The sequence below is a fragment of the Acanthochromis polyacanthus genome, chromosome 22, assembly GCF_021347895.1.
Source record: "Acanthochromis polyacanthus isolate Apoly-LR-REF ecotype Palm Island chromosome 22, KAUST_Apoly_ChrSc, whole genome shotgun sequence".
NCBI classification, from domain to species: domain Eukaryota; kingdom Metazoa; phylum Chordata; class Actinopteri; family Pomacentridae; genus Acanthochromis; species Acanthochromis polyacanthus.
Genome location: NC_067134.1, coordinates 20,380,202 through 20,402,732, shown reverse-complemented (window position 1 = coordinate 20,402,732; position 22,531 = coordinate 20,380,202). Strand labels below are relative to the sequence as shown.

Below are 22,531 nucleotides of genomic sequence, written 5' to 3'. Positions count from 1 at the left end.
TTCCAAAGACCCGCGGTGTCAGGGGTCCGGGCTCGCGGTGCCTCTGCAAGTGTGTGTTCTCTGGCCGCCAGGCGAAAAATATCTTCACACAAGCAGGGCGGTCGAGGAAGGAGGCAAAAAAAAGGGAATAATAATAATAAAAAAAGAGAGGGATAAAATGTGTCAAAAAATGTTTTTTTGGCTATTTTTTTGGGGGGAGAGGAGGAGGGATTGATGAAAGTTTTCTGTCCAGTGTCCAGGATGGAGATGATCATTAGGTTTTGTTTTTTGTTTTTTTTGTGGGGGTGGAGGGGGGTGCACAGCCACAAGCCATGCTATTTGCTTTTATCTGCCTTATCAAAAGAAAAAAAGAAAAAAAATGCTGCTGTTGTGTGTGCATGTATGTGTGGAAATGCTGCTGCTGCTGCTCAGCTACATTCCTGATTTAATTCCTGGTGGAAAGCACATATTAGAGGGAGGTTTTGCTGAATAACACATCAGCTCCAAAGATATCGCCGCTGCATCTCTGTGACAAATAAAAATGAATGACAATAACGGAGAAATGCCTCCCGCCACCCAAAGGGAGCATCCTTTTAGCTCCAAACGCTCGAAAATCATCTGGTAAAAGGGGGGAGTCCATTCATTTTTATGTGCTTGGCTATATACACTTGACTCACACACTTCTTTGAGCAGATGGATATATTTAGCTCGTGACGACTGCAGTCGAAGGAGAAAATTCAAGTGATGCAAAAAAAATAATAAGGCCTCATGCAGCAGTAGGAGCAGCAGTGACAGGACGAGCGAGGCTCCTTATTAGCCTGCAGTTTGGAAATGATTCGAGGCTGCTGCAGCGCCTGTAAAACCTCGCTGTAATTATTTCACTCGCCTAAACAAAATAATCCATTAATGCACTGCAACACGCTCGTCTTCCTCCTCTTCTTCTTCATACAGAAGGAAGGTGCACACAATTGCCAACCCGTATGGGAATGGCAGCAGTGAATGGCGCGGTGGACAACCCCCCGCCACTATTGACGGTATAAACATGTAAATGAAACACATTACCGCTGACAATCAATTGTCCGCGAGCGCCCTGCGAAACCTCCTCCTCCCTCCTCTTTTTTTATGCCCCTTCTTACCCCCCTCCTGTCTTAGTCGGTGACGATGGCAAAAAAAAAAAAGAAAGAGAAAAAACTGAAGAAAGAAGCCACCTTGTCGCCTTCTTTCCCCCCTCCTTCTGCAACTTTAGATATAACAAATATAAGCAGGAATATGGTGGGGTTTTTTCTAAATGTGTGATTAAACCACAGAAGAAGAGTGGCCCTGCCTGCTGCCTCTTCTTCTTCAGGTTATGTAATCATTTCTCAGGGAATGTCCCCGACGCCTGAAAAATCAAAAACTCGCCCAACATCTGCATTCCCTCGTCCTCTCACATGAAAGCTGCCACGCTTTGATGCAAATCTCATTTTTCTTTTCTGTTTTCCCCCCGTTGTTTTAGATAAAAATACAGGTGCTCTTTTTTGCTCACAGCTGGATGTGACAAGCAACACCTGGCGAGGGCCGCCGACATCCCAGCAGGAGGATTGTTTATTATATTTTTGCAGCTAATAAAATGTAATTTGTGATTCCTTTTTTTAAAAAAGCAGATATGAGAGTGTGTGAGCAGCGAGCAGGAGGGAGGATAAGTCATGAACTGTGGTTAAATACCACATGACAGACTGGGCAGCGAGTGAGTAAAGCTACTGTAGCACCTCCAACCCTGAAGGCCAACAGTCATCTGGATGAGAATGTCATTGCTTTAGACAACTTAGTGAGCAAAATGCCTCATTAATACTAATTGAAACGAAATGCACAAAACACACACTCACAGAAAGAAGAAATGCATTTTGGCGGAAGCAAAGTCCAATCTGCGTGGAAATTCTATCTCGTCGGATGGTTTGGGGAGAAATAAAAACAGGTGGCACACAAATTAGAATTTACATCCCAACAGCCGCCCTGCAGAATTAGCTGTAATTGCACATATATGACATTTGTGTAGATTCATCCGATTTCTTCGTTAAGTCAGGGGGAAAAAAAGAAAGAAGCCCCTCGGTGCAGTTTTTCGAGCTGCATTTTTAGATTTTTGGATTTTTTTTTGTCATTGCCGGCCGCTTCTTCCTCTCCTTCGCCCTGCCATCATCCCTCCTTCCACCGAGGCAGGAGGGAGAGGCAGGCGAAAAGGGGGGACGGGGAAGAGTGGCCAAGCCTCAATAAGCCTCTGCATTCCCAGGGGGGAGGACTAGGGGTGAGGAGGAGGGAGGGAGGAGGAGGAGGAAGAGGGGAGGAGGAGGGGGTCATCAGACAGAGCTTGTTGTTATGGAAGGAGAGGGGAAAAAAAAGAAGAAGAAGGTTTTAAAACTCCACTGATGTAATTTTTTTTTTAAAAAGGGAAAATGTACATTCTGCTGCTGTGTATTTATGAGAGATAAAAATATTCTTTACACACTCTGCCAGAGCTCTCCTGTCAGGTTTCAGGGTGTGAAAATTATATTTGCTTTGCTAATATTATTTTATCATTTGGTAGAAAAAGCCAAGCCTCCTTCTCGCTCACTCTGCCTCCCCCCTTTTTTTTTACAAAACAGGTGGCCACAGCTAAAACACACTGAAACATCTCCAAAAATCTGCTTTTCCCTTCCAAGCACTGCACATGTACATTTATATAAATATATATCTACAAAAATACATATTAGAAATCTCCACCTCTACTGCTGGTGCTCTTCTGCTGTTTAGTGTGGAACAAAATGCTTGTCTGCTATCGATTGTGTGCAATCAATAAATGAAATCTGATCTAGATAAATAACCTGTGGGGGCAGAGATTAAAAAACTGTTGTGGAGAAAGCAAATAAATAAAAATAAAAATAAAGCTCATGCAGGCTCCGGGTGTGTGCTCGCCAGTGTTTTAGAGTCTGTGTGGAATAATCAGGAATAACGGGGCCAGGAAATGTCACTGCAGATTTGCCTCTTGTGGGAAAAAAAAGTGTGCAGTCAAATGGAGAAAGAAAACCAACAAATGTCCTCCTCCCCAGAGCCAATTAATGTGCAGCATTTATCGGACATGTTATCCTATTTAGACACGATTCCTCTTGTGCAGGAAACTGACATTTAAGGGGAATAAAGAGGGTTCGGAGCCAACAAACCCAAGCCAGGGAATTAATTCTGCTTGTCCGGGAAAACAGCGACAATGTGGGGTTAAATGACCAGAAAGCGAGGCCTCACAGAACGAGGAGAAACGCCACGAAATAACGCGTGGAGGGGAAGCAAATCAAAACTCGAGTCACAAGATGGGACTTTTTCCCAGCGAGCAGCCACAGCTCCAGCCAGCAGATCGCTGCTCAGTGACCGCCACTGTCCCCCCATGGCGGACTCTGTCCCGGCACAAAAAATAAAAAGAAGAAGAAAAGCAGCCGGCACCGCAAACCGGCTTCAACTTTCCAACAACCACCACAAGTTTTCAACTAACCTCCACGCAACCTTTAACCAGAAAATACGATCCCACTATTTTTTATTAGTATTATTTTTGCCTCTTTCCGTGTAGATTCCACAGGCTCCGGTGGGGCAGCAGCATGGGACAATCTCCCCTGGATAGCGGTGCCTTTACCGCTGCGTAAAAAGGCGAAGAAATGCGCACCAGCCGCCGGACTATCACACACCCCTGAACCGCAGTGGAAACCTTCAACCCAGGCTTCCATCCAGAGAAACAACACCCCCCCACCCACTCCTCCACCATCGCCTCCCAGCGCTTAAATCTGTCTCCCCCCGTGATTTTCTTACCGTTTTTCCGTCTCGGGTTGGCTTGTTTTCGCCTCTTACACCTGGGGCCATCCGCCATGATCTCTTGCTTCATTGATAAGTGTGTGTGGGATCAGATGGCAGCTCGCATGGACTCGATTCCTTGATTTCAGCTTGATATCTGACGGGAAACACACGCACGCACACACACACACACACACACACACACACACAGCAACAATGTGGGCATTAGAGTTGGGGGGGATCCACTTGCGCCGGACAAGAAAATGTGACTTGGATCGAGGGACAGATTGTATAAAGAAGAGGAGGAAAAAAGAGCCGTGGGTGAAAGTATGAGCAGCGAGGATCCGTGTCCATCTCATTTAGATTTTCAGCCTCTCAGCTTAGTGGCATTAACAACAATTGTAATTTCTTTCAACAGTAAAACCACAAAGAGCAAAAAAACCCAACAAAAAACATAATTGTTATTTCATTCAGAAAAGTTTGGCTTTTACCCCACTATTAGGAAAAATACACTTATTTTTATTCGGATCTGTTCGTGCGCTCTCGGTCCGAGTTTGGCACCGGAGGCGAAACAGGTTAATAAATCAAATTTCTTGTCAAATTTTCGGGGCCACATCCAAAAGCTTAAAGACGGCAAAAGCGAGAGAAAGAGTGTTGGAATCAGCCTCCACTGTGTGGTCTGATTAAAAGTCTTATAACTTCAATAAACACTTGGGTACGCCTGAGAAAATTGCACTTCTAGGTTTAATAAACTGAATCCAAACTCTCTTGTGAGCAGTTAATAAATAACAGATGGGAAATAATTGTTAAAACGTGCCAAATGACTCCGGAACACAAGGAAAAAAATCTTTAAGGCACAAATGGCGCATAAACAAAAGCGATATCGCGCGTGTTGGGCTATGTCGCTTTCGCCCGCTAATTTATCAGCGCAAAGTGGGATTATTGAGTAAAAAGCTTTTGTTTGCCGTGCGGCTGAATGTGATACAAACAGGGATAGAACGCAGAGAGACTGAGAAGAGAAGGAAAAACGGGATCTCCAAAACGATAGCGACGTTGTGCAGCGACAAACGCCCCAGCAAAAAGCACATTTCCCCGGCTTTGAGCAGCCCACAGGGCGCCTCCACATCACCGAGGCTGGGAGGAAAAACGTGGAAAAAAATCGCACTTGCGAGCGCACCTATCTCCACCTGTGCAGGTAAGGCAAAGTTGAGCTCCAACTCTGACGCACGGCGCTCTGGAGGAAGTTTATTATCCAACAATTCCGAAAAAATCCGCTTTAAATAATAAAAAGCACAAGTGAGGAGGCACATACCTGTTTTTTAGGACGTGTAAAGAGGTTGTCTTGTGAATAGGAGTTTTTGCGAGGAGAGGAGGGATGATACCGGAGCGCGTCGGTGAGCGGATCCTTTTCCACCGGTGATAATAAAGCCTTAGAAATAAAGCCTTAGAAATAGTTGGGAGGAGGGAGGGACCGCTATTCCTGCTAGGGCAGGTTTACAACTGATGTCTTACACCCACTCCAGGAAACAAACCTGGGTAGGGACTGACGTGTTACGCCTCTTCTAATGACATTTTTTTTCTTTCCACCTCCTTTTCTTTGCCGTGTAACACAGAGGAGAAGCCCCCTGAAACGCACGCCACCTATCTTCACGGGAGGGGATAATTGAGGAGAGCCAAACGTGAGCATCTTCTGGGTTGAAGTTTTTTTTTTCTCTCTCCTTTCCTCCCTCTCTCCTTCCTTTCTCCCCCCTCCGCTCCTCTCTCCTTTTCTTTGCCTCACTCTCCTCTCTCTTTCACCATCTCCTCGCTTTTTGAGTGAAACCAACTATGTCGGGCTTCGACGCGGAGCAAAAGAACAGAACAGGCGACAGTGTGTGTGTGTGTGTGTGTGTGTGTGCGTGTGTGTGTGTATATGTTGTGTGTTGTTTTTTTCGTCCTCTTTCTTCTGTGTATGTGTGTGTGGGGGAGAAACTTGGAGCGCGTCCACGCCGGCCGCAATCATGTAAGGATTATATATTTTTTATCTATCTATCTATACATATATTTCCACTTGGTTTAATTTGCAGAAATGGTTGACACGCAGGAGTTTGGGTGGGGAATCAAATCCACATATTCCTCACTATTGTAACTGGCTGCTAAAGGTTTCTCTTTTAAAGACGATGCTATTTTTTTGCGTAAAACGTTGTTTTTTCGCTTTTACGCATGAACATTTTCTTGTATTTTGCGTAATTTAATTAATGCCAGGCGTTTAATTTGCTTAATTCTGATTTAAAATGCTGCTAGAAACGGTTGGAAAGCACGTCAGCGTTCTGTTTTTAGAATTTGTGCTTGATTTTGGGGTTAAATGTGACCGCGAAGTGGTAAAAAATATACCGTAAAATTGTTACAAAGTGGCTGCATGAAGGTGATTATTACCTGGGATGTACCTGCCGTGCAGCATCATTGCGCGCCGCAGGGACATCCGTGTGTTTAACAGGATGCACGCAAGCAAACTCCACAGTGAGAAAAGCTTTTTTTCTCCTGCAGCTGCGGATTGTAACTACATTTGCGATGTTACACAAACGCGGCTGCACGAAACTGTCAGCCCTCCAGTGACAGACAGGACTGCCGCCTCTGTAGGAATATTCAGACGGCATTAAAGGAGCCGGAAAAGGCGCCATAAAGTAGAATAAAGTGAGTGTAAAGTCGCTGCTAGACGCGCCGCAAGTCCCTGCAGGAATATTAGAGGGAATATTCCGGGATTATTGGAGTGATTTTTCGTGCCGGACGCCAACTTAACGGGACGAATCTCGCATTTATTAAAGAAGTCAACCATCTCAGCCATGTCTGACTCTCACCGCACACAAACACGCGAATACACGCGCGCGCGCGTGCGCACACACACACACAGAGAGAGAGAGAGAGAGAGAGCGAGGAGGGGGAGGGAGAGAGAGAGAGAGAGAGAGGGAGGGAGAGAGACGAAGCTCCACCTTTGCAGCACCCTGATTGGTTATGTAAATAAAGTATTATTTTGTGTCCTGTCCTCCTGCAGTTCGCCACTGTATGGCTAATTAAATCATCAATCAAGGGGCTGAACTGGTTGATGCCCCCCTCACACCCTCCAACTACCCCCCCACCCATCCTCAACCCCCCAAAAAACAATCAGATGCAGCAAAAAAAAAGAAAGAATAAGAAATGTCACAATGACAGAGTCTTAATTTTTGCTCCATGTATTGCACGTATTACCATTATTAGCAGTACTAATGGCAGTATTACTGGTAGTGGTGGTGGTTGTACACGGATATGTTCAACTTCTCATTTGTCTCCAACTTGTCTGCTGCTTTAACGGCAGCCAATCGCGTAAAATCCCCCAAGTTTCTATTTTCTTTTACTTTGTTTTTAATCATCTTCAGCATTAAATGTTGTCATATTTTCGTGTTTTTATCCACAAACCGTGACTTGAAGGAGGGCAGAACTCGGGGGCTGAAGCTGCTGAAGCCTCGTTTCTCTCGGGTCCAAAGTGCTTCCAGTCCCTGGCTGAATTATTGTCATGCGTAATTTACCACCACGGTGCTCGCATGTAAACGAAACAGTCTCCCCCTCTCCTCCCTCCTATCCTCCCCCGTCTCTCACTCACACACTCCTTCTCTCTCTCTCTCTCACACACACACACACACACACACACACACACACACACACACACACACACACACACCTATATCTATATACACACTTGAACCGTGCGTCCCAGGCATCCAAGCGAGCCTGAAGTGGCACCTCTCGCTTTTTTTTTTCCTCTTTTATGCACAGCCTCTCCTTCGTGGGACCGCATATTCACCGTGAAAACGGATTACAGTCGGTGTGTGACCTATAGGGGGACCTTGTGCTTAATGAATATATTGGTTTAAATGAGCTGAGGAGGGACTAAAAACAACAAATGCATGATTTGGAATTTTTTTAAATCAATTTTTTTCCTATTTCCGTGGTCTTTGTGATTAAATCAACAACTGTTTATTTAGCTTATTGTTATTTATGAGTGAATTGTTCAATTAAAAAGAGCTGAAGCATGTGTAAACATTCACAAATGGAATTTTTTGTTGTCTCCTCTGTAATTTTTTCCCTTCTTCCTCCGAATAAAAATGTGAAGACTTTGCAGCAAATTATCCGCTCATTTTCTCAAGTTGAAATGTTGCCCCAGAAAAATCAATAAGTGGAAATTCACTTGGGTTTGATGCTTTTTAATGTCCAACACCTAAATTGAAGCTCTGCAGTTCTGCAGCTGTCTGCCTCAGGCGTGACTGCTGATTACCAAGATTATAATCCTAATTTTCTCTGCCTCAGTGTGTGTGAGAGAGGACAGAAGAGAGGCCCACTTTTTTTAAAGTCTTTTTTTGACAGCGTAAACAGACAAAGACAGTGGTGCAGTGGAGCTGCTGGAATGTTTCGCAGTATTTAGAGAATCTGTCAGTCTAATTGCTGCTTCTGTTTGTATGTACTATTGAGTAGTCGGGTTACACTCACTGCTATATTGTACGAATGCTGTCAGCTGACGGATTGGCTCAGCAGCCTTCAGAGCTTGAGCGATGAAAGCGAGAAAAAAAAATCCCTGCAAGTGTGTCTGCAGGAAAAGGAAGCAAAAGCAAAAAGGTCAGAGGTCACAGCAACTTGTGATGTGTCAGTATTTGGGGGTAAATTCGCCAAATTTGACCTGATTTCTTATATTTCATGTAGGAAAACACAGCTCAGACTGAAACTCCTCGCTCAAAACTCAAACCTGGACACACCACTGCCCATCTGATATTTATTTATGAGAATATCAACCCACAAAAAAAAGACCCTGCCGTTGCACATTTTCTACAATCGATGTATTTTCTATCATGTTTTCTGCTGGTATGGGGTGCGGAGCGTGGAGGGAGAGGGATGCTGTTGCAGAACATGCCTCGGGACTGAAACACAGTTGCATGTACATGTTGTGCATTCAACAACTCAGCCGCCAGGCGTCCCTGATAATCGGCCTAATTTAGATCTGTGAGAGTCACATGACACTGTGGCGCATCCAGTGATGAATCTATGCCCAGTCCTGCTCTTGGAGAAAAGGGAAGGAAAAAAAAAACTCAGCAGCTCAACCAAACCTGTTACAATACGAGGAATATTCATTAGGATGATTGTGAGGCTGAACTCAGGCCTTGATGGGAGAAGATCTGACCAGGATTTTTAATCATGAATGCACGTGCGTTTATTTTCAAATACTTACTTGTTTCTTTCATATTTGCTCATCAAGACTGTAGATGGAGCCTCACTGTGAAGGAAAACAGAGAGCTGGTTAGAAAAAAAACAGTTTTCACATTTCTACAACATTTCCATCCGGATAAATGCATCCTGATGCTAGATTGGGTTTTAGCTGTCACACGTCTCCACCGGTGGAAAGGTCAAAGGTCACAGCAGCTCACAGTGATGTGGCTGCAGCCTTCATGCATTTCTGGCTTGAAAGTTGATATTTTACGCCAACAGCTAATACTTTAATTGTTGGCACAAACAAATCTGACAGTTTTCCAAACAAAACAATGATTCAGCTTTTCCCCCCAGAGTTTGATTCTTATCGGAGCACAGAAAGCGTTTTGCTCAGCAGAGGAAGCTCTAGAGGGAGAGGAACTCGAGGTGGGTTTCAGAATTAGGTTTCAATAAAGACCCATTAAAACACATTTATTATTATAAGTATAAATAAAAACGCACCCTTTTCCTCGCCTTTAAACTAAGTGCTACATGAATGTAATTGCAGCTCATTTTCAGACACTTCAAATGAAACCAAAAAAAAGTGAATTGTGAGTTTTCATTTCTCACATGTCAAAACATTGCGGCAGCAATTTTTGGCCAGTTCTTAGCTCCTGTTACATTTCACCTCATTCTGGTTTAATTTTTCACTACAATCTGAAGTCCTGTACCTCTATAGAAGCAGAACCACCATGAAGGAGAAAGAACTCTGAAATGTCTTATTTTGCAATTTGACACAGTTATGTTACATAAATCATTAAACAGAAAACAAATGAAAGCTTCTTATTCTATTATTATTTACACAAAAATTGTACTCATGTGCACAGATGCAATACTTAAAGTGGTAACTAAATACTGCAGATGCTTTATTTTTTTGCATTTTTCCAGCTTCAACAAACCTTTCACTCTACTCTGCACATCAATTCGAGAGACATGTTTCCCTGTGCCGTGCTGATTGTATCTTCATTGGATCACTCGTTCTTAGAAATTGAAAAAAAAAGGAACGAGCATATGCAACTGTCTTTTTCAAATGACTGACAAAGTAGTGACTTGACATGTTAGTTATTTTACTCTTTGCATTTTTAATGTGTTTGCATCTGTTGTGTGTAAGCACTGCCTGCAGTTCAACCAAAAACTCACTAAATTTTTGTCATGTGATTGTTGGTCGCAACTGAGGTCAATCATGACTTCACTGTTACACAGAGGAGTGTAGAATTTTTTGTTTTTTACAGAATCTGGTTAAACCGCTTGATTTGTCTTTGGCAATTTTTAAAAATGAGAAATTGATTTGAATTCACTGACATAATGTTAAGCCTAGATTTGGTTCATTTTTCTGATGCCACACATGAGTAGATCAAATATCACATAAAAGCTACTGATAAATGTTGTGGTTTTGGTGATTTTTCAGGACAAAATGCCTTTCAAACTCACCAGCAGGTCAAAGAACAAATTGTGGAGACACTTGGGCGTCTCATTTGACATGCCAACTTTGTTCAGACTCCAAAAATGCCGCGTAGTTCTTTTTATGCTCAGCCTGACAGCAACCTCCTGCACTGGGTGGTGAAGCTTCTCTCATGTGTGCATCATGCACATATGAGGCACAAGGAACTGTCAGACATTAAGTAAGAGGGGATTTTTTATTACCTTTGGGTGCACATGGTGATGATTCAGATCTAGAGGTCGAGTTGAGTCACTTCAAAAAGGCCATATTTCTGTTTTATTAATGAGCGTGGAGAACGACTGAAGCTGTGTGCAACTTTTAACAACATACCCTCAGTGGAAGGAGTTGGTGTAAATACAATTAGAAGCACTTCATGTGAAAATCAAACAAAGCTGGTTTGACCCGAAAGTGGGTCTAGAAAAAAAAAAAGAGGCAGAGGAGGGACATTTTGAAAATTTACTTCTACAATTCAAAACAGCTGTCAAGTGGCTGCAGCTCGGCCTCTCGAGTGTGAAACCTTCAGCACGCAGTTTGCGCTTTAGCTGAAAGCGCCTCTTTTTAATTAAAGTAACGGTTGTTGTTGGCGTTCAGAGGGGGGTTTTGAATGCATGACAGAAGTATCCCAGATCACATCTCCTCTCTGCGCTTGTTTGTGGCTCTTCCAGCTCTGCAACATCAAACTCAACATCTCTCGACGGGGTTTGGCTCTCTGATAGCCACCGCAAGAGCCTCGACACCACAACAGCTCCAGAGATTGACGGACAATTAAAGACCGAGAGGCGAAGGCTCGAGCGTGTGATCTGCGAGAACTCCTCAAACATGCAAAATGAATTTAGTTTACATTTGCCACGAGCAACACAGAAAGAGAGTGAGGAGAGGGGGGAAAAACTGCTCTTTTCTGAGCATTTCTGATCTGTCTCAGTCGAACAAGAAAAAGCTCGCGGAGAGGACAAGATCGCTGCATAGCAGATTGCTGCAGAAACAAATGCTCGCACCAAAAAAGTATTGATTTTTTATGTTGTTCTTGTTAGCTGGAGCAGAGGCTTCTACAAATGACCACTTATCCGACTGAGACGCTCACAAAAAAGACAAACATATCATGCGTTTTTTTTTTCTCCTGTGGAAAGAGGTCAGATGTTTTGTGGCTTCCAAAAACAACAGACTGGGATAGACAACTGAATAAAAAAACTTTTTCTTTTTAGCAACACCAAACACACAAATGATACCTTTTATTTATCTTGCACTGTGCATGCACACATATACAGATATATTTTTGCTATTTACACCCTAAAGATGAACCTTATTTCTGTCAAAGCACTCTTTCCCCAAAGTCACGACTGCGGTTTTCATGCTGAGTTAATGTTTTACATCATCACTTGCAGTCAAATCTATATGTAAATGTGCACATCAGTCCACGTACATGTTCTGCAGCAAATTACTTTTCAACAGATGTAATTAGGCATGTGTATTTATCGGCAGACCGGCTGCACATTCAGACGCAAATTATGAGAAAAGGATTGCAGGAGTTTATAAAGAAAACCCGTATTGATTGCTGACATGAAAGTGAAGCTGCGTCAGTGTCGTCGAGCTTTACTCAGAGCTCAATGTTTAGCTGCATTTTGCCAACAAGTCCATCGACAGCTGAAGATAATGCAACCACATCAACACCCCTGCAGTTAAATCTTCCTCTATTAATGTTAAAATGATCGCTTTATTGTTTAAGAGAACTTCTGATTTTACTTTGTTGTTATACTTTGGATGCTGCAGCTAGTAATAGTGTGATATTGTAATGTGTTATAAGGTAAATAAGAAAAATATTACATTTAAAGCACTGAGGACTACATTTTATTGTCTTTTCCTTTTGTTATTTAACTTGACACTAAAAATGAGCAATACAATACAGAGTCAAGCACAAGATATTGTGTTTTTTGGAACTTAAAGTAATTTCTGGCTGTTTCTTTGCTCCTGCCACATTTTTCTTCACTGTAGGTTCATTTTTCATTGGAATATAAAGTCCTGCATCTTTACAGAAATGGAACAAGCATGACTAGAAGTAGAGAAAACTCTGAAATGTCTTCTGTGCAGTATGACAGTTACAATAGCAGAATTTACATATATTTTTCTAAAAAGAAAGACATATTTCTGTGATTATTTGCTTTAAAAAACAGGAAAAACCTGGAATCAAAATGTAGAAAAATTTTCCAAGTGCCAGTGTTGTAAAAAAAAAATGTCTACGAGCTATAAATGCTTTACTATTTAAATTTTTCGAATTTTCTAAAACTCTCCTCAAAGATGTTTCACCGTGCTGAATGTATCCTCCAACAATTTTCTCCTCTGTTCACTGTTTTCTTTCCTCTTACATTCTTTGATTTGCTTCCAGACTGGTCTCCCTTTAGCTCTGTATGAACACAGTTTGCAATACTACTGAAAAGTCGTTGACTTTGTGTCATGTGACCGAGTCTCTGTCGCTTCTCAGCTGCACCGAGGAGCTGTGCAGAATCTGGTGCATTTCTGGTGAGTTTCTTCATGAGACAAATCATAACTAAGCTTGGATTTGGTTCATTTTTCATTAACCATCGAGAAGTTGAAAACTCAACACAAAGATAAGACAAGATTTTGATTCCAGAATCGAGGTTAAAACCTTTAAAGTGGTCAGTGCTGTTGCTGAACCGGGGCAGAAATGATCCGAGCCTGGTGGAAGCAGACACAAAGAGACAGTGTACAGTGTCTGCAGTCTAATCCACTTCTCTGTTCCAGCTCCACCAAAACAAATCCCGCACATTTACTGTACTTCACAAATAAAATGGTTTTGATTGGGATTCTGATAGATCCCTCAAGAAAACTTTTTTTACTCCGAGATGAGGAGGGAAAAAAAGGACTTATCGCTCACTGAAATGAATAATTGACAACGTCTCCGATGAATAATTAATCAAACATTTGAATAATTGTTGTAGCTCTAATCTCGACAGACATTTGCATATCAGCGTGCTCTTAATATCTGCATCTGTATGTGAGTTTACATCCTCTCAGGACACAGAGATAGAATTAAAAGATCTGACTTACATCTGCAGAAACCTTGTCCGGCTCCCTGAGATTTCGGTCAGATCTCCCGACATGAACTGAGCTGCTATGATGCACTGCGAAGAGGAGGAGAGTTTCTCAACTTACTTTTTATTGATAAGGCTACAAACACATGTAATGAGCAGCATCCACACACGCACACACAAAAACATGACTAAACTTCTGTCTTTCAACAAGACAGGATGAAGATTTGAGGATTTTGCAGCAGATTAAAGGGAAATTCTCAGTATTTATTAACCCACATTGAGCAGCTCTCTGTGGATGTACATTTTGAGGACATCCAACTACACGCTTTTCTGAGTGTTTTCTAATTTATAACTAAAAATTGGAGTGTAGACATACTGATTAATAAGAAAAAATGACTCCATGTAACAGAAAAAGTTTGCAGAGTATAAAATGGAATTAAATCTGCCTTTAAGGTCAGAAATTTTCCCTCATCTGTTGGTTGAAATGTTCTAATTTGATCAATTATGCACTATACCTTTGTTGGATTTTGGTGAAGAACTTTGTTAGTAAATGAAGCATTCAGTTTATATTTGTTCCTGTACATTTTCTGCACATATCCTGGATGTCAGAGGCATTTGAGGAAAATCCAGTTTGCATGAAATCTGACATTATTTTACTCACTAGCTACAATAAAAAGTTTGAGAATACCCTGATAACGCAAAGGTAGAACTAACTAAAAACCATTATTTTTGCTTTATCAAATGCATTAATAAATAGGAGGGACTGTAACGTGCCTTCAGACGCTCGCTTTGGATGTTATTAGCCAATTAAATGGCTGTAATCAGTTGTTATGGCTCCCACAATGATAGTTCAGAATGAACAAGCTGCGCTTAGCAGGAGGCCAGAAGGTGCAGGATCATCCACTCTGCTCACAGATGAACAGAAAGTGACCCAGATTACACAGATGGCCTTGTAGATATCAGGTTAGTGTCAGGTTTTGGCTCATCTAGGGGTGAAAAAGCAGGTTTAGGTGGATCATTTTAACTGAAATCATTATCTTTTCTGAAACTAAGCAGGTAGTTTTTGGTGGCTAAACATCACAGAGGTGAAAGAAAACAAAAAGTCTAAAAACGAGTATCGATATGGTACACAATTTTAGCATTTAATAGCTGGACTGGATGTTAAATTTTAGTTGCTCAGATCATCATTCTATCCAGGATAAAAGATGCCATTTGTTTCTCATCACCTATCTGCAGCTCAGCTCTGACTAGTCACAACTGTAGCTCAAGATATTGTTTCAAGACTGTCCTTTTCAGATTACAATATGTCAGAAAGACGTCGTAGATGGCTCAAACTGGAATTCTGCCCAGCCTAAATCTCATTACAGATATCCTGAAGTAGAGTTTTGACTAGACAAAATGACACTGCAGATATGTGGACATAATACGACACTATAACTAACTGTACAAGGGATGAAAGTGACTAAATGATAGCAGTGTTAGCCATTCAATCAATGCATTGGAAAAGAAAATGCAGACACTAAGAAAGCTGTATATGAAAACATAACATTCTGCACCGTTTGTGTATTTGCTGCCTGGAAGTGGTTTAATTGCAGCTTTTATTGTGTTCCCTGGCAACTTTTCCCACAAAACTCCACAACTTGTTCGCTTTTCTAGCACCACATAGAAGCTGTTTTGTTTGGTTTAAAGTAATGAAACACTTGCTGGAGTTTCAGGAAAGACTGTGGTTTTAGCTAAATATTGAAAACTTCCTGTCAAAATCGTTTAGTGTTGCCTCAGCAAACCAAGAAAAACTGAAATCATGCTTTTTTTCTGTTATTGTTGTTGTTGCTGCAGGCAGATATGAATGAGGGGTTTGATAAAAAGTGACATGTGCACCACACATCCAACATGGTTTGGGCTCAACACAGAAATACTGAGCTATGTCAAATTATTTCACAATAAAAGACTTTGTTAATTACCACATACCTAATAAGTTCAAGTTTTTAAGCTAATTATTCATAGAAAATGTGTTTTTCCAACTAGTATTTCCATGATAAGTATGTGCTTAATTACTAGAATTATGAACACAAACTTTTAAGGCGGAAAATTAAAAAAAAAAAAAAAGTTACTTCAATGTTACGGTAAACAAGTTTCATTAAGTTTCTTCAACTTAAATTTAGTTCTAAACCAACTAATGCAGAAATTTTAGTTTAAATTACACAGCGTATTACAACTATCAACATTATGGTATCAAGACAACCCATCAAAATAAAGTTTGGGCTCAACAGAAACAACAAACTGCAGCAATGCAACAATTTCCATCCATCTTTAGTTAATGAAATAAACTAAACTAGATTCAGTTGAGAGAATTGTGTTTTCCTCCGCAATCAAAGCCATTGTCAGTCACCACGTACTTAATAATTAGTAGCCTAAGTTCTAGTTTTTAAGATAAATTATTTTAAAAATTCAGTTTTTCCAACTTATATTTCCACGTCATTTGAAATCTATTTTTTAAGGTTTTAAGTATGTAATTACTAGAATTACGGACTCAAATTTGTAAGATGGAAAAAAAATTCCAGTTGCTTCCATGTTAAAGTAAACCAGTTTCATGAAGTTTGAACTTGAATTTAGTCGTAAACCAACTAAATGCAGAAATTTGAGTTTCAACTACACAAAATATTAAGTTGATGCAACCACTAACATTTATGTGTCCAGACAACTCATCAAAATAATACAAATGCAACAGTTTGTGTCAGTCTGTTTAGTTTATGGAAGTTTTTCCTCCACTATTGTTAATTATGATTTGTTTAATGATGCTCTCCAGCTAGTATTAGTATTTATTGTTCACAAGTTTTTACATTTCTTGCACCTAACTCCTAGAATTGTGATGTTTTTCAGTTGACATGTTCAAAAAGAATTAAAATTTGCTCCAATTTTACGTATGTTGGTGAACCAATTCCACTAACTTAACTTGAATTTAGGTTCAAATCAATTAATGGAGACATTTGAGTTGACACAATATCAACTTAATGCAACAAATCTGCATACACACAACAATGTTTACAACTTAAAGGGCTTAGTTAGTAAAATTGAATTTTATCTTGCAATGATGCATTTAAGTGAGAAATAATCAGGAAAGGTCCAGTAAAACAAGCTCATTTCACAGACTTCGCTTACAAGCGTCCAAACTTCATCCCTCCATGCATCAAACACGACCAAAACAAGTGTATTTCTGCCCAGAGGATCACGAACCATAAACTAGACGGTGGCAAATGAATGTTTTTTCCACCGACTGAAGGAAAGAGAAGTCAGCTTTGAACCCCTGGCCCTTTTTTCGATAAGGCGCCAAAGTTTTTTGCAGTTTGCTCGTTTGCGGTTTCAAATGTTTGCATTATTTTTCAGTGCCGCCTCGGACAAACACATCCGTTTCAACCTACCGCTAAAGTTTATGGCCCTGTAGGAAAAGTCACGGTCTGTACCTCCACCGCTCATTTCAGACATCCTCTCCTCGCATTGTCGTCCAGCGTGTTTGTTATCTCAAAGGATTTTGGGGAATGTTGGTGTAAGCTGGTGCAGGAAACAAATTAGAGCTGCTTCTATCTTCCCATCCTCTGCGAGTGAAGCGATCACTCTCACCTCTCACTCCTGACCGTTTGTCTTTGCAGCCGGCTCGAGGAGTGCGTGTCGGGATGATTCGTCTTTTGATCCCGGCGAGCTTGTTGTCAAAAGCCGCCCGGATTGAAGAGACTGTTGGCCACAATTGACTGTGACAATTAGGGCACGATCGCAGTCCCTGAGTGGAGCACTTAAAGGCTAATTTACATGTCACTTTCCTGAATTAAAAAAAAAAGATATTCTGCTTTGCTCACCCTTTCTACCACCTCTTTTTCTGTCTATCTACTCTCTCTTTTTTTTTTATTCCTCCATGCCTTGTAAACTGTAATTTGTACACTGCTTAGGGGGAACCGGGCAGAAGAGAGGCAACCGGCATTTCCATTTGAAAAGAGGCAATCACCAGGCCACTGCTGAGCCTATTGTCCGGTGGTGGAGGTGGGGGGCGGCAGCAATTTACAGCCAGTGAAGTTAACCTACTGGTGAGGTACATGACACACCAGGTTTACAGCCGCATGTATGTAGATCCGCTGCTGTTTGCTGATACACTCGTTGGATATTGTTCTTTCAGCAAAAAGCCTGGTTGTCAGTCAGGTTGATTCCTCGTCGCTCCTCATGATGCCCGAATGCACAAACTGTCCCCATGTGGTCTTGAACTCAACTCACTGTATTTTAAAATAACAGAAACTTTAAAAATAGGAGGGAAAAAAATAATTCCCCTTTTTTTGTCAATTTCATCGTCGGACAGCTTTAAAAATGGCCGACACCAGTGGACATGAAAGAATAATTCTAATTTTTTTATAGAGGTTGGCAGAACAACTGATTTTGTTTCCAGCCTCCTTCCTTGTTCATTGCAACCATGCACTTTATTTCACATTAAAAGAAACCTAGTTCACATTTTCTTTTTGTAATTCTTGCCACATCTCAAAAGTTTGCATCAGATTTGCTCTACAGTTACATGGAAACACAGGTATTGGTTATTTTAATCTATCTGTAAGTAAAATTAAGAGCTGTCAAAGCAACAATCTATGATGGAAATGCTGTCAAATGTAGATATTGGTCGCCGACTTTCAGGGAAAAAAGACAACCCTTAAATCAGATTTTGGGGCCGGACAGATACCAAATACAAGCAAGAATTCCAATTAATTTCTTTACTGAAATTCAGTTCAGATGTCACAAACTGGAAAATTAGCTACAGAGACTAAAACTGTTTTAATACTGGGCTGTGAACAGGTTAATTTCTGTTGTGAAGTTGGACATTTTAATATGGAGGTCTATGGGAGTTGACTGACTTTTACAACCTGCCTCGAGTGGACATTTGAGGAACTGCAGTTTTTGGTCAATTCATTTTTCAGCCCTGGAGGTTTCCACTTGTTCTTTATACGATTTAAATGTCCAGTAAAATTGAGAATGCAAAAATAATGTTAAATTTCTGTACTGCTTCAATCAACATCACAAATGTGGACTTACTTTAGCGACTATTACGGATCACTTCTAGCAAAACACCTCTCTAGAAACGGAAACATGTCCACGATATTCAACTTAATAATCAGGTCACCAATCGGATGATCATACAGTGGAATCAAACTGACATCCACTCTGCACCTGGCCTCATATTGCAGTTACTATTTACTTTTTTTTTTTTTTTAATATTTCAAGAGAAAGTTTTTGATTGTTTTTCTGCACGCAAGAAGTTCCAAATTTAAACTTCTGGAGGTAGCCGTTTTGTTTTGTACCTACATTGTTTAAATATATGGCTAAAAGTTTTTGAAATTTGAAGAGGCAGCAAGAGAACTGATGATCCAAACAGCTCGGTAAACAACCATAAATGTTGAGAAAATTCACTTTTCACTGAATTTTACTGCAAACACTTTCCAAAGTTGGCTAATGCAGCCTCAAAGACATCACAGTCAGTCACAGAATGACATCTTTGATGAAGTTATTGTCAGTTATCGCCCTTAAAATCCCCATATCGGCTCAGACAAACACCCCTTCCCTCAGTTCTTCCTCATGGCTGAACTTTCTTTTCTTCTGCTCTGACAGGCTGTTTGTGACAGGTGCAGAGTGTGTGTGTGCACGGAAATGTGTGTGTTTGGGTGTGTGAAGGACTCCCTCCCATCATCCATCTCTTTCTCACACACACACACCACACACACACACACACACACACACACACACACACACACACACACACACCACACACACACACACACACACACACACACACACACACACACACTCCTGCTGTCCTTTCAAAGAGAACATAGAGGGACAGAGTGTGTACAGAAACAGCAGGTTGATGGGATAATGCCCATCATCTGTTGCACCGTGTCATTTCTGCGCTGCCATAACCTGCTTTTGTAACGGTCCTGCCACACACACACACACACACACAGTCGCACACACACAGAAATGCGCAACAAACGGCTGCACATACAATAGCAACAAAATAAGAAAGGAAGCCAACTGAATGGAGTTAAATGGGAAGAAAACCAAGGTGGGAAATGCATTAAAGCGGAAGATGCTGCAGAGAAAACACGTGTGTGCATGCAAAGGTGTGCGTGCATGTGAGCGTGCACGTGTGGGAATACGTCAGCCCGGCCGGGGATTGTCGTGCAGCTCAGCCCGCTCACAATAATCACTGGAATAAATTCCCTCCTCTGCTGTGAATGACCTAATCCAGATTTGATGGTCATTATATCAGGCCTGTTTCATTATGCTGTAAAACATACAGCACAGATAATCTTAATCTCTGTAATGCCACTGTAAACGAGAATAGGCACCGTGGTCACGCTGAACCCAGCTCTGCTTGTCCTTATTGTTTCCCTGGCGACAATCCAAACTTCTGTGGTTCGTTTTCTTGTATTTCAGGAACATTTCCCCCCCTTGAATCCTTGAAAACATACTTTTTTCAGACACTCCAAGTTACTGATATGAGTATTCAGGTTGAAGGTAGGTTACTAATCCCAGCGATTGAGCCTTTAATTAATGCACAGTTTTGTAATAAGGCTGGGAGGATTAGCGTGTGGCCAGGTGGGCAGATTTAAACCTCACTGGGCCGGACACATGTTGAGACTGAGGGGAAGCCATCATCCCGAACAAAGAGGGATTTTTTGTTGTTTTTTTTTTTTCATTCTGTGGATAAACTCCAAATGTCTGCGTACAAGCAACAAAAACGGTTCTAAACAGTGCGTTTACGCTCGAGTGGAAGCCTCAACAATCCACGAGCTGCTGCCAACTTTGCAAAAATCCTCCAAAGGCTCCACACAGGACCTTTCTATACAAATAAAATTCTCCCCATAGAACCAGGTTGCAATGTTTTTGGTTGGACTTTGTTGTAAATGTACTCTCCGGAAGGTCTGAAAGGTTGTTATCTTTGCAAAATCACCAAAATGACACCTTTTAGCAGCAGCTGGAAACCTTAAAAATGGACTGAATTCAGCTGAAGTTTGAAACTTTCTTGAGTTCTTGAACTACATACTTTTTTTGACATGTCTGATTAAAAATTGCCCAATGTACAGTTTGCTGGAGCAAAATCAAGTATAAAAACAAAAACTATGCACTCCTCAGTAAAACCAAGAAGTCATACGCGATTCAGCTGTGAAAAAAAGTCGTGTGGCACAAATTTATGGACATTTAGACTGAACATCAAGACACAAAATTGAGAGGAAAAATGGAACATACTGAATAAAATAAATACAGCATAGCTGTCCAAAAAGGTATGCAGAGGAGTAAGTCGTCAGTAATTTGTTGGAAGATACATTCAGCATGGTGAAACAGCTTTCTAGAACTGACATAATGTTTATTTTCCCCCCTTTCTCGTGTTGGTAGCACCTATGTACACTTAGAAAAATGCTGTACTTATTATGTTCCAGGTTTTTCCAACTTTTGTTAAGCAAATAATCTTCTTTCTTCTGATTTATGGAATTAAAATTATGCCACAGGCCCTTAAAAGTGCCGCTATCTTCTGTTAGGGCTGCACATTGAAGAATTTTTTACCGAATTCGCCCTGGGCGTCTTAGGAGCTCTTCTTTAGAACCACCAATCCAAAAGAGAAATTTCATGCTCTTCCTTGGGGCAGTTCTCCAGCTGGTCTCCTAAAAGAAAACAAACAGAACTCTTAGTTTCCACTTTGCACCTCAGTAAAATAAAGTTCGGTTATCTTACATGCTCTAGATTCTTCCACAACCATTTCATCTATTGTGTGCTTTAGAACCCTCTGAACCACGAGCAGTTTGTTTTTGCTCTTGTCACATTTTTCCTCACTGTGGGCTCATTTTTCATTGCAGTATGAAGTCCTGCAGCTCTATGGAGACGGAAGAAGCAGGAAGGACAGGGAACTGCTGCCTGTGCAGTATGACACAGAATGGAAATCATAAAAAAAAACAGTAAAACGAAAGTTTAGTTTCTTTGATTTTTTTTTTGTTGCAAAACTTGAAAAGAAACTTGGAATCACCATATACTATGTTTTATTTTTTGTTTATTTTTTGGTACTCACAAGTGTTAAAAGTCCTGAAAAAACATAGATTTTGCATATTATAGATATTTCACGATTTACATTTTCAATTTGTTTACATAGTTGTATGTTATCTGCTAAACACAGCTTGCAGTTCAACAGAGAGTGTCTAATTTTTGTCACGCGACTGTTGGTCCCAGTTGAGTCACAAATGCCTCACATTTCCGTCACAAAGCTCAGAATTTTTGTTTTTTACAGAATCCGGTTAAAGCAAATCATTTTTTTTTTTTTTTGCTATTTTTTCAATAAAGTGTGGGGTTTTCCGATTGAAGACATCACAGCTGAGTAGTTCAAGGACTTCGAAAGTAAAAATTTGTGGATTCTCTTGTATTAACTTTCTACTCTGATAATACTGTGATTTGGCGATTTTAGAAAAAATAAACTACTTTTCAAACAAAGTGGAAGGTTTTGGGGTTAATTAAAACTGTTCTGTTTCTAGTACCAAAACAGGAAGCAGCAGTAGTAGTATTCCTAACCCATCTAAACTCCCTACTCTAGACAGACGGGAACACACTGTTTAGTATCAACACACTAACCGCACACTGAACACATCAGCACATTTACTGTGTTTTATTTCCTTTCCATCCGGGGGCTGTGAGATGTGAAGCGACCGCCGAGCGTCTCCAGGGAGCAAAGGAAGCAGAATATTTACGAGAACATGATGATTTATCCACATCACACCACTGACGCACGGAGCTGAGCACGACAGACAAGGAAGAAAGAAGAGGAATGCGTGATGCAGACATTTAATTTCAGACAATAAAGCGAGCGGTTGCAATAAATTGAGGAGGGCTGGCAAATAACTAATGATGGAGGGGCACAATTCACCTGTGAGCGACTCAAATTTCATGCTTGCTGGACTGCTTCTAATGTTTCAGAAACTACAGTATTTGCATTTTCTGTTTAAAATCTTAA

General features: G+C 40.9%; 1 protein-coding gene and 2 long non-coding RNA genes across 3 annotated transcripts in view; 1 reads left to right on the top strand and 2 right to left on the bottom strand.

The window, feature by feature from the left end:
- Nucleotides 1-3,875, bottom strand: part of zeb2b (zinc finger E-box binding homeobox 2b) — a 105,086-nt gene extending 101,211 nt beyond the window's left edge. Inside the window, 1 exon segment of the mRNA XM_022189315.2 lies at nucleotides 3,787-3,875. Coding sequence (XP_022045007.2) covers nucleotides 3,787-3,859 — 73 coding nt within the window. The 5' untranslated portion in view covers nucleotides 3,860-3,875.
- A 1,372-nt stretch (nucleotides 3,876-5,247) lies between these two features.
- LOC127531788 (uncharacterized) lies at nucleotides 5,248-12,302 on the top strand. The gene is made up of 2 exons (XR_007938890.1): nucleotides 5,248-5,770; nucleotides 11,125-12,302. It is a non-coding gene; the product is annotated as an uncharacterized LOC127531788 (long non-coding RNA).
- On the bottom strand, nucleotides 8,983-21,439 carry LOC127531789 (uncharacterized). The gene is made up of 3 exons (XR_007938891.1): nucleotides 21,100-21,439; nucleotides 13,523-13,596; nucleotides 8,983-9,046 (listed from the first exon to the last, which is right to left on the bottom strand). It is a non-coding gene; the product is annotated as an uncharacterized LOC127531789 (long non-coding RNA).
- Nucleotides 21,440-22,531: the final 1,092 nt, after the last annotated feature.